This window comes from Drosophila teissieri, chromosome 2L (genome assembly GCF_016746235.2).
Source record: "Drosophila teissieri strain GT53w chromosome 2L, Prin_Dtei_1.1, whole genome shotgun sequence".
In the NCBI taxonomy this organism is placed as follows: domain Eukaryota; kingdom Metazoa; phylum Arthropoda; class Insecta; order Diptera; family Drosophilidae; genus Drosophila; species Drosophila teissieri.
Genome location: NC_053029.1, coordinates 19,552,847 through 19,563,354, shown reverse-complemented (window position 1 = coordinate 19,563,354; position 10,508 = coordinate 19,552,847). Strand labels below are relative to the sequence as shown.

The 10,508-nt window shown below is 45.0% G+C and overlaps 4 protein-coding genes across 4 annotated transcripts; 2 read left to right on the top strand and 2 right to left on the bottom strand.

Annotated features, from left to right (window-relative positions):
* The first annotated feature begins 413 nt into the window (after positions 1-413).
* On the top strand, positions 414-1,769 carry LOC122611490 (histidine-rich glycoprotein). Its single transcript, XM_043784618.1, has 3 exons — positions 414-434; positions 980-1,041; positions 1,523-1,769. The coding sequence occupies exons 1-3, from the start codon at positions 414-416 to the stop codon at positions 1,767-1,769; spliced, it is 330 nt and encodes a 109-aa protein (XP_043640553.1).
* Positions 1,770-2,110: 341 nt separating this feature from the next.
* Positions 2,111-2,893, top strand: LOC122626549. Its single transcript, XM_043806844.1, has 4 exons — positions 2,111-2,341; positions 2,393-2,481; positions 2,538-2,670; positions 2,729-2,893. The coding sequence occupies exons 1-4, from the start codon at positions 2,218-2,220 to the stop codon at positions 2,797-2,799; spliced, it is 417 nt and encodes a 138-aa protein (XP_043662779.1). The 5' UTR covers positions 2,111-2,217; the 3' UTR covers positions 2,800-2,893.
* Positions 2,894-4,071: 1,178 nt separating this feature from the next.
* On the bottom strand, positions 4,072-5,015 carry LOC122626615 (cuticle protein 1). The gene is made up of 2 exons (XM_043806932.1): positions 4,902-5,015; positions 4,072-4,579 (listed from the first exon to the last, which is right to left on the bottom strand). The coding sequence occupies exons 1-2, from the start codon at positions 4,914-4,916 to the stop codon at positions 4,103-4,105; spliced, it is 492 nt and encodes a 163-aa protein (XP_043662867.1). The 5' UTR covers positions 4,917-5,015; the 3' UTR covers positions 4,072-4,102.
* Positions 5,016-7,578: 2,563 nt separating this feature from the next.
* On the bottom strand, positions 7,579-9,997 carry LOC122625097 (endoplasmic reticulum junction formation protein lunapark). Its single transcript, XM_043804997.1, has 6 exons — positions 9,853-9,997; positions 9,516-9,745; positions 9,315-9,447; positions 8,595-9,024; positions 8,211-8,387; positions 7,579-7,901 (listed from the first exon to the last, which is right to left on the bottom strand). The coding sequence occupies exons 1-6, from the start codon at positions 9,877-9,879 to the stop codon at positions 7,735-7,737; spliced, it is 1,164 nt and encodes a 387-aa protein (XP_043660932.1). The 5' UTR covers positions 9,880-9,997; the 3' UTR covers positions 7,579-7,734.
* Positions 9,998-10,508: the final 511 nt, after the last annotated feature.

The following is a 10,508-nucleotide window of genomic DNA, read 5'->3' as shown; positions in this document are numbered from 1 at the left end:
TGAAGCATGGACCACCGCTCTCAGTCCCCCTCCCCCTTCCCCAACCCTTTCCACCATCCAGAGGCTCTTAACCCCTCGTAAACAGAAGTCAACGACGGGTAATACAAATCACATATCACTACACCATGTTGGCCATGTTAGCAGTCGTTCGTCCACTGTTATGCCCATTGTCGCTTGGCCGTTGAGGTTGCTGCTGCTGTTGTTGCTGCTGCTGCTGCTGCTGCTGCTGTTGTTGCTGCACCAACATCACGTCTTTCTTGTGCAGCGCAGTCGGCTCCAAAGCAACAACAAAGGCGCTGCTGGCGCCGCGTATAAAACGGATGAGTCGCAACCTGTGGTTATCAGTCACCACCTGACAGTGCTCCGGTTTTCGTATCGCCTTATTGAGTGCAGCAGAGCTCAGCCCAGCAACCATGTCCGCCCTGAAAGTATTCGTAAGTGCGAAGGATTCCGGTCGAAAAAAGTGTCAAACCAGTCCTCTGAATGGAGCTGAAAAGGATTAAACTTGTGTGGACTATCGTGAATAAAACTTGCCCGTTAGACTTACTGAGAAGTGACATCAATAACCGCCGTGTTGGAAATAAGCCATTCATATCATTTGAAAACTAGCATTATAAATTTATGGTTTTTTGGCTGAAAAAGTTGTTAAATTTTAGTATACTTAGTTATAACATTATCTCGAACGTACATATACATACTTTGGATAAGTACAAGTTCATTTCAACATTTTCGGCTAAATATTTAATGGATATTCAGGATAGAAATGTAATCATCTCTCACTCTTTAACAAAATGATTTGGACATAGTCTGGTTCCTTTGAAATACTTGTTTCATGGAAGCCCCAGAAAATTAAACATTAACTATAAAGTGCATTTTATGAGCGGCTTCTAGCTTGCGCCAAATTAGAACTAATCACACTGATTATTTAGATATTCGAATTACTTCAACCGGACCTAACCACTTCCTTATCCCCTTTCAGATCTTCGTCGCCCTCTTCGCCGTGGCCTATTGCGCCCCCAGTCCCGGCTTCTTTGGCAAACAGTGAGTATCTCCGGCGATCTGCACCTGAACTGATCCATAAATAACCCGAGCGAATCGATAAAAATACCCATTTCCCGCTTTATGCTAAGCTAACGAGCGGTCGCATGGGTTTTTAAACGCTGCGGCTGCTCCGTGGGTCTATGAGATATGTGTCCGATTGCGATCGAATTGAGCAATCAAAACGCTTGTAGCACTTAGAGCACTCGCTCCAGCCCCCGACCGCAGTCTCTAGTCTCTATATCGTGCACTCCACTGGCTACCATTGAACTTAGCCGATCTTGGCTTGGCTCGCGGCTCAGGAATTTAGCAGGCCGCGGTTGGCATTTAATTCAACGTAATGCGCGCATAATTGTTCGAATCAATTGGCAAACGCCAATAGCCAATAGCCATGTCTGCCAAGACGCAGGGTTCAAGCAACTGATTAGCTAATATGCGATGGTACACGGCTTTCAATCTAACCGATTTCACTTTCGATCCGCAGCGAGCACCACACGATCCACGTGCCCTACAAGGTGCACACGGTGCACCACCACCACGTCCAGAAGGTCCACGTGCCGGTGGTGAAGCACGTGCCGGTGCCCATCTACAAGGAGGTGCCCGTGCACCACGTCCACCACGAGGAGATCCCCGTGCCGGTGCACCACGTCCACCACGAGGAGATCCCGGTGCACCACGTCTTCGATGACCACCACGGCTGGAGCTCCCACCACGGACACGGCTGGCTGTAAGCCCGCTGGCCTGCTTGTCTCCAAACCCACCCACTCAGCGAGTCCCATCCGCAGCAGCCTGTAAATACTGTACAATGCTAAGTTAATGAATGTAAATAAACCACAATTCGACTGTACACAGAACAATCCTGGCGTATTTATGGCGGAATTTAAGGCTTAGGCTCACAAATATTGCTCACGCTTACAAGCAATCTAATAAACCAAATATTCTTTAGGGGAATGAAATAACGATTTTGTTATTGTTTGGGGTTTTTGCGATTAGGAAGAACCTTAAAAAGTTATTATTTTGGAAGATGGTAGAACATCACCTACTCATTAAGTGATATTTTTCGAAGTATTTTTGTTTTCAGTGTCAGAACTTCTACACTTGTCCATACAAAAACTGAAAACCCCAAGCACTCGGGCAGGAAATACTAACCCACTGATAGCAATTAGCCGAAATAGCATCATGATATACCTACAAAGCTGCTGCTGCTGCGTTGATCTGCGAATCGGCACCATAGCCATCGGGATCCTCCACATCATAGCGGATATCCTCGGAGGCACCTTTGTTGCCTTATTCGGGGAGTCGGGTAAGTTCCGCGGGATTCTTTAGAGCAACGATTCTATCCTGCCTCCCATAGGCATTCCCGACTTGGGTCACACCCTCTTCATTATCTTCGTGATGCTGCACATCCTGAGCTGCGTATTCCTGATCATCGGCTGTTTACGGGTGAGATGGCAATAAAATATATCAGTCCAAATGATAATGCTAAAGATATGATCTAGCTAAGGAGCAGCTGGATTCTCTTCTATATAATAATGACAATGATCATGGCCCTTGCAATGATCATATTGATAGTATCCGACGTCATACTCGTTGTTTGGTTCTGGGTAATGATCACATACGCTTTAATGTTATGTAAGTAGTTTCGTATATCTGAGATTGCGCAATCCTTGACTGTTTTCGAATGCTTCAGTTATATGCCTATATTTCTGGCTGGTGGCATACTCTTTTTACGCCGCCTTAGGAGGCCCGCTATTCATCTGAACGGGATCCGCTACCAAGAAGCTATTGAACTAAATTGTATTTGTACACTTAAAGTGGCCCCTGAAAATGAAATAATCATCGTTGAGTACCGAAATCACTACATCTCTTTTACCTCACCTCACTCCCTTAGGTTCAGTCGCTTTTGGGTTCAAGAATACCAATATTCCCTTTCATTCAGTCAATTTTTTATAATCACTTCACATTACTTATGTTTGTAAAATTACTTCATGAGTTGCATTTTTATCCACACTGCCGAGCAGCGCCAAAAAAATGGGGCAATGCCATATTGATTATAAATAAAGCAACTATTGCACGCATATTTCAGGTAAATTGGTCGGGAATGTGATAGGTTCGATTGGATTATTGCTCCATTAGTTTATACCACTGCAAGACTGTAATTTGCAGTTGCACTTGACCTTGGGCTGGTCTCCCAAAGGCGGCAATTAAGCCGAAGTTTTGCAAGAACGACTTTCACAAAGCACTCACTTGACCAGCTCCGACTGAGGTCGACTGCCAGTCCGAGTCCGCTCCGCTCCCTTCCGATCTCCACGAACCCGATCTGGTCCGGTCCGGCCACTCCGCTCCTGGCCCACGTAGTGCTGTAAGTCAGGGGCGTGGCAGGGCACATTCTCGGGGCATGAGAGCGACAGTCCCTAGTTCAACACACTTTTCAGCTAGAACTGGTCCTAGGGTAGTGGATATGTTTAATTATATATTATATTCTCAGGAAGCCCTTTACACATAGGAATTCTTATCAATTTAAGAATTCAGAATTCGAAACTATCCTTCCTGTATTAACAGATTAAAGAAGCAGGATCTTTCCTTCATGTAATGGAGGTTTAATGGAGCAGGATCTTCTTTTCATTCCTTCTTTTAGGGCACTTAACTAAATGAATTTTCTTCATCCACTTTTTTGCTTGTACACAAGTGTATACAGAGTTCAAAGTACTTTATTTAATTATAAAGCAGTATATCGTGCCATATTTTTACTACGTTCAATTAATCTTGTTTTCATTAGGTTTTTTTAAGAAAATACAAAAGTAGCATAATTATATCAAGAACTCTTGATGATGACAAGCACTAACAATAATTTTTTGTAATATTATAGGAAGTTGCGAATAGGACGAAATGTAGCCCCCATGTATCTTCAGCTATTAACCATAGAAAGTAGCGTTTCTTTGACCAACATTTTGCATTTATTTCGGCGCCAACAACAAAGAATTTCAGATTAATGTCCACTAATTGAGAACTGGGGAAAGGCGAAGCGTTAGAGGAAGCTGCGGCTGTCCGCAAGTGAGCGGCCCTAGTTGCAGTACGGGAAGTTGGGGCACTGGTGCGGCGAGACTCCGGCGGGATACAGGCGCTCCGTCCAGCCCGGAAGAGGAGGAGCGGCCACGGGGGCACCACCGTGTCCGGCGTTCACGTCGCAGTAGGGATAGTTGGGGCAGGTCTGCGGGTTAACGCCAGCCGGATACTTATCGCCGCCGGGGGCGGCAGCAGGAGCCGCGTTCCAAGAGGGCTGTGGCTGCCACTGGGGCTGCGGCTGGGGGTTCCACTGGGGTTGCGGCTGCTGCCACTGCGGCTGGGGGTTCCACTGTGGCTGCGGCTGCGGGTTCCACTGTGGCTGCGGGGCTCCCCACTGTGGCTGGGGATTATGCAGGCGCGCATTATCACAGATCGGGAAGTTTGGGCAGTCCTGCGGATTCACGCCAGCCGGATACTGGGCAGCAGGTTGGTGCTGGGGCTTGGCCACCGCCAGGGCCACGAAAGTAGCGAAAAGCTATGTAAAGAGATTAGGAATGAGTGGTAAGTTATTCTGTGTTTAATTGTATTGAATTCATAAATGTAATCAAATACGTTTATAGATTGTTGGTAAAAAAAATTCAACATTATATTGAGAAGTTGGAATTTAGGATGGATCGCCTATTATCATATCGAAGTAGGAGACTTCGACAATTTAAAAATTAATATAAAAAGTGTATCGGTCCTAAAGAGCTTCAAATAGGAAGTTTCCGATATGGATTCTAGCTTCAGTTTATAGTTAAAGGAACTTGTTCATATGCTATCCTTGAGTGGAGAGACCCGGCTCAATGGGCACTTACCAGCTTGCAGAACATGTTGGCTATGGTGAGTGGGTGGTGGTTGCGGAGTTGGTTCTGGTGTGGGGCTTGTGGTAATCCTTTGCCGAATTGGACTATGAAGTCGTAGCTCAAACTTCCAATTGGGTTCCTGGTCGGCGCTGCACTGCTGCTGCCGAGCCCGGTCATCAAGCTTATATAGCGGTGCTGGGTAGAACCGACTCTTGGCCGGGTCTCAATCTCAGCCAGAGTCTCTCGGCCAGACTCGGTTTCACTTTCATTACTGCGGCTGCTGTGCTTGTTGCTTTTGCTGCTGCTGCTGCTGCTGCTGCTGCAGTTGCTGTGCTTTGCTTTACTTTAGCTTTTGGTTTTGCTTTTGTTTTTGTAGTTGACTGATCTCGCGCATATTTTACTTGATTGGCCCAACAGATTATTATGAGTCTTTGTTGTGGAGCGCGGACAAATAAATCGAACGGGGCCGACGGACAGGCATATGGACGTATACACATGCATACATATCTACGGGTAATATGCTTAAACACCCAACTATGCAAACACACACGAGTGCGCACTCATATCGAGTTACCGACATGCCGTCATTAGCAATGAACTAAGCCCCCAACTTGCATTTCGGCCAAAAAGAAATCTCCAGGCTGGGCTTGTACGAGTATATTTGACAAAGTCGCGTTGGCGTTTGGCCAATTTTCGATCCGCATTTGCCAGCGGATCAGTTCGTGAATCACTCCGCTCCGATTCGCATTTGGACTTGGATTCGGATCGTGTAAAAGGCACAGGTCGCCACCGCCACCGCCACCGCCATCGGTCTGCCATTGGTTCCACCATCGCCTTGGCATGCCACTGCCACATGTCGCCCGGTCTTGGTCTGCCCGGAAGGCAGCGGTGGTCCGCGTCATTGCAAACGGGTTTCGGTGCAGCGAACTTGCACTAGATCTCGGTGCACAGCATTCGAGAGGCGGGGTCGAGCCGAAGTACAGTTCTAGGTTCTAGGGCTGGAGGAAAGGCATCCCAAAGTCTGGGTTCCTGCATAATTAAATATACCTTCCTTTTGCGAGACATTTTCTTGTAGTTTTACTTTTCAAATAAAATCTTTTTTAGACTTACAATCCTAAGGCTGATAAATCTTGCGTATATTCATAATTAATGTATTAATAACTACAAAACAATAAACATTTCATTTAAACTATAACACATTTTCAATCAAATTTAGCATATCATATAGTATGTACATTAATTTGGCCATTGATACATTATGAGGACTTAAAGTAATTTATGTTGGATTTAGACAAAGCCAATAAAGGAAATTAACTTCAACTTTAAATTTGGAAATACGTGTTCTAATGGCATGTAAATATACTTAAGAAATTCTTAAACATTTTTAACATTTCCACGCATTGCAGCCCTAGTTTCGGTTTTATCCACTGGCAGTTCTATTTCCGATAACCCGTTGTAGGTTGACGGCCGTTCACTCGCTCGCACCACGCAGTGCCAGTGAAACTGAGCCCGAGACCGCCTTACGCACCAGCGATCGCCAGCGACTTCCTGGCCGACGGGCTGCGTTGGGAAATTCAATTACGCGGAAAATAGCGAAAATAGCGAAAATCGCACTGCCACACAAATTATGAGCTAATCAGGCAGCGCCCAGTGCCCGCGGCTCGGCACACGACCATCGGACGGACAGACATCCATGTGGCCACATGAACATGTTATATTGGGGGACAGACGTGCCCAATTGTTGGCAACGGTGTAACAGATTTAGTTTAATTCTTATAATTTGTGTTTGCCGCCAGCCATTGGCAGGAATTTGCGCGGGCGCGGCACCGTCCAATCCACACAATCCACTCCCTGCCCCTGCCGAACACAACTACACAGGGAGAAATCCAGAGTATATTTATATAAAACATTGTTACGATTAAGCGGATTGGGCTATGGATTTTAAAACTTTAAATGCTCTGAAAAGAGTTCAAATAATTAAATGTAAAAAATACATTTTAGAAATCACAATATTTACCTATTCCTCCGGTGTGTTCATTTTTGCCAACAAATCCAACTATCAACCAGACAATATATGTGACAATTTAAAATGATGATTTAATCAATAATGGTTTTCAAAAATGTCTATAAGTCATTCACTTATTTAATACTAGGGTACTAAGTATAATATCAATATTTCATGATTTTTCCGTGTGTAGGTGGGCACTGTTGGTGCTGGTGTCGGCGGGCTAATGCGTTATGTTACGTTGCTGCACCGCCAGATTGCCAGGCGGCCAGGCAAGCTGGCAAGCAGGCCAGCCAGCCGATCGATCTCGTTAGCCTTGATCAATGGCCCGGAAAAACAGAATAAAGCTAAATAAAAGCCAGCGAAATTGAAATTGTTGACCGTTCGCATAATGCAGTGTTAGTCTGGAGTCGCAGAGTCAGTCACATGTGTGTGTTCTCGCGCCTGTAAGTAAGTATCGCTGCTGGCCAAGTGATATCGCCAGCGATGTCGGTTGTCAGGTTCGCCTTTTTTGTCACACGCTGCGGCGTGCTTTAAATTATTATGCCATTAGTTGTCGCCTTATTTTGTCTAGATTTTAATTATCAATTTCCTTCTATGTTGACAGTTGTGGGAGTGCTGCCGCCCACCCTTCGGGCGGCTAGGGGGCTGACCCAAAGAAAGTGCGCGCTACTCGAAGATAAATGTATTCCATTCAATGTATTTGTTCTTCGACAATAAATTCATGATAACAGATGATTCTTTTTCAAATTTGCTTACCAATAAAAAATTAAATAAGTAAGCTAAAAAGCAAATAATCCAAGAATTTTGCTTGACTGGCGCCTAGCAGGCGATGTGCCCTCAGGAGCTGGCAGCCACCTCAGCTGTGCTGACGTCGGCGGCTACAGATCCAGTCTCGATTGTCTCAGTCTCCATTGCCAAGTCTTCCGTTACGGTGGTGGAATCTATATCAACTTCACCAGATGGCACATTTTGAAGCAGGGCTCTTCGTGCAGATGGCTCCTTATCTGAAACCGAAATGAATACTTCAGTTATGTTGCTTTTTAGTGATATTAGGGGAAAACCACTTTTAAATTACAAGTAGAAGTTCATTTTGTCAATGCTTTTTAGTTTAACGACAGTTATTTGCTATGCATTTCATGAGAACCGAAAAACGAGGTAATAATTATAATACAAGCAAACGGGAAGTTAGTGACTAGAATTCATGAGATAACCGATAAACGAAGTAATAATAATTAAACAAGCCATCTGACTAGAATTCCAATAAAATGACAATATACTGCGGGTCTCCCTTTCGATTGAATATATATATATACCAGAGTCATCGTCGGATGATTCACTTTCTGAGCTGTCGTTTCGCTTGGTTGCGGTATCCGAAGGTGCCTCCAGGGAGAGCCGGGGAGCCACGGGTCGCTTCTTCCTTGCCGGGTTAAGTACATTGCAGAAGGCACACCTGAAGGTAGTGTACTCGTACTCTTCCTTAGGCAGCATTCCTGTAAAGGACAATTTTTCAAGTTAAAAAAGATTGCCGTTAAATTTAGCAGTTTGTTTTGTGAATCATAGAGAACTGTTTGACAACAAAGTGTTTTAACGTTACCGAAATAAAGAATGAAAGCGAAAACATAACCGGTTTTTTTGCTACAAAATGCAATGTTTCTGTGCCTAATTATGGAAGTTCTCCTTTAGCAATCATAACCCACCGTTGTGGGCGTGGCACGCCTTGCAGATCATGCCGAATCGATCCTTTGGACTGTCACCCACGATGAAGTCCACAATGCGATCCAGGGCACTCCGTGACCGATCGTCCACGATGGGAAAAGGCGATCGTCGGCGCAATTCTTGAACGGCGCGCAACTGCGGCGAAGCTGACGTCATCGGTGCCACTGACTGTGTGCTGATGACGCTGCTGTTCAGTGAACTGTTCTGGTTGTTGTTATTGTTGCGGTAAACACTGGTGTATGGAGCCAATGATCGCTGCTGCTGTCCTCCGGCAGCTGAAGTTCGGGCGGCGGCTGCGGCGGGCAGTGGAGACCGCTCAATCTGCGATCGGTTGGGCGTTGAGCCGGTCTGCAGACCGCTGATGCGGAGCTGCTTCTTGTCGCCAAAACGCTCCAGGAGATTCACTGCCACCTGTGGAATGCATTATAGTACACAATATAGTTTGAAGTTTAAAGTACCTTAACAAAGTGCATTGGCTTAACTAACAATACAAAAACAAGCGAGAACTGCACTTGGTGAAAGTCGATTAATAATGTTTGCGTTCTAGTCTGATTTGCATTGATATGAGCACATTTATAACAGCTCTGCTTTTGGTGGGTTCTTTCGAAGAAGGCAAAAAAGTTTACACTACATATCTTAGCCAATAAGATATTCGAAGCTCTGCACTAGGGCATGTAATCAAGGGGAAGCCGTAACCCCACCTTATAGGTCTCTTTGTCCATGACCTGCTCCAATATCTTGCGCTTGTCCTCCTTCAGACGGGTCAGCTTATCGCCATTTTTGTTAAGCTTGCGCTGAAAGTACCACGTAAACAGCCGCCGCAGAAAGATGATGCTAGAGCCCGGAAGAGATCAAGGTCGGTCAGGAACCGGATTTTGAGCAAATCAGATGGCAACACTCACACAATGGGGAAGAGCAGCAGCGGCACCAGGTACATGAAGCACTCCTGCATTGTCGGCGGGAAGTAGAAGTACCACCAGAGCCCAAAGCCCACGATATATGCTCCGATGGTGAAGCCCACGAAGTTCGTCACGAACCGCCGCTTCTGCTCCTCGGTGTTGATCACGTACTTCTCCAACGCCTGGATCTGCGTCTGCAGCCCCTCCAACACCGCCTCCGTGGACTTTTCCTTCTATAATTAGATTCGCGGATTCACGACACATATTTTTTGGGGGTCTTAGTATATTCGCTGTTTTGCATTCGCGGTCCCACTGCCTGTGGGCCATTGCATATACGCACCCGCAGCTTGGACAGCACGAATCCCATGGTGTATGCTCAGGAATTTAACTAGAAACGAACAAACTTAGACATTTACTTGGCTTTTTTGCTATTTAACCGCCAGCTTGCCTAGAAATTAGTTGTCGCCAAGCGTGACCGTGTTCCTTTCGAATCCACCGTGGGAACCCACCAAAAATACTAAAATACCAACAGCAAAGTTAGAGTGTTAGCCCAGACACAAACCGCGAGAGAACGTCCCGTTGAAAATGACCGCGTCAGTTCAAAAACTAAAATTTTAACTTCACATATTTCCAAAGAAAACAAATTTAAATAATCGACTATGTTCATTCTTGCATATTAAATAATAAAGGTAAAAAATAAATGTACAAGCCATTATGACCTAGAGCAAGTTAGTATAAGTGTCGCAAAAATTGGATATTTAAGTACATTTTAAATTTAATCATATTCTTGCTTGTAGTTGTTAGCAAAAAGTCAGAAGACAAAAATTACTAGATATAGTTAAAAATATTTTGGACAAATTCTTAAAATTAAAATCTTAAGTTCCCGAAACCGAAAACATCGAAACCGTTTTCGGGAAACAATGGAACAGCTCTTTTTACCTTACTTATTTTGTAGATCAATGAGCTTTCTAACTCCTATTATAAGCGGTTCCCAAA

Excerpts from the sequence above, each read along its gene's own strand:
- LOC122611490 (XM_043784618.1), top strand. The coding sequence starts at position 414 with ATGTCCGCCCTGAAAGTATTC. Across the intron at positions 435-979 it reads TGTCCGCCCTGAAAGTATTC|ATCTTCGTCGCCCTCTTCGC; the intron begins GTAAGTGCGAAG and ends ATCCCCTTTCAG. Across the intron at positions 1,042-1,522 it reads CCCGGCTTCTTTGGCAAACA|CGAGCACCACACGATCCACG; the intron begins GTGAGTATCTCC and ends TTCGATCCGCAG.
- LOC122626549 (XM_043806844.1), top strand. The coding sequence starts at position 2,218 with ATGATATACCTACAAAGCTGCTGCTGCTGCGTTGATCTGCGAATCGGC. Across the intron at positions 2,482-2,537 it reads TGATCATCGGCTGTTTACGG|CTAAGGAGCAGCTGGATTCT; the intron begins GTGAGATGGCAA and ends GATATGATCTAG. Across the intron at positions 2,671-2,728 it reads CACATACGCTTTAATGTTAT|TTATATGCCTATATTTCTGG; the intron begins GTAAGTAGTTTC and ends CGAATGCTTCAG.
- LOC122625097 (XM_043804997.1), bottom strand. The coding sequence starts at position 9,879 with ATGGGATTCGTGCTGTCCAAGCTGCGG. Across the intron at positions 9,746-9,852 it reads TCGTGCTGTCCAAGCTGCGG|AAGGAAAAGTCCACGGAGGC; the intron begins GTGCGTATATGC and ends ATCTAATTATAG. Across the intron at positions 8,388-8,594 it reads GGCGTGCCACGCCCACAACG|GAATGCTGCCTAAGGAAGAG; the intron begins GTGGGTTATGAT and ends TGTCCTTTACAG.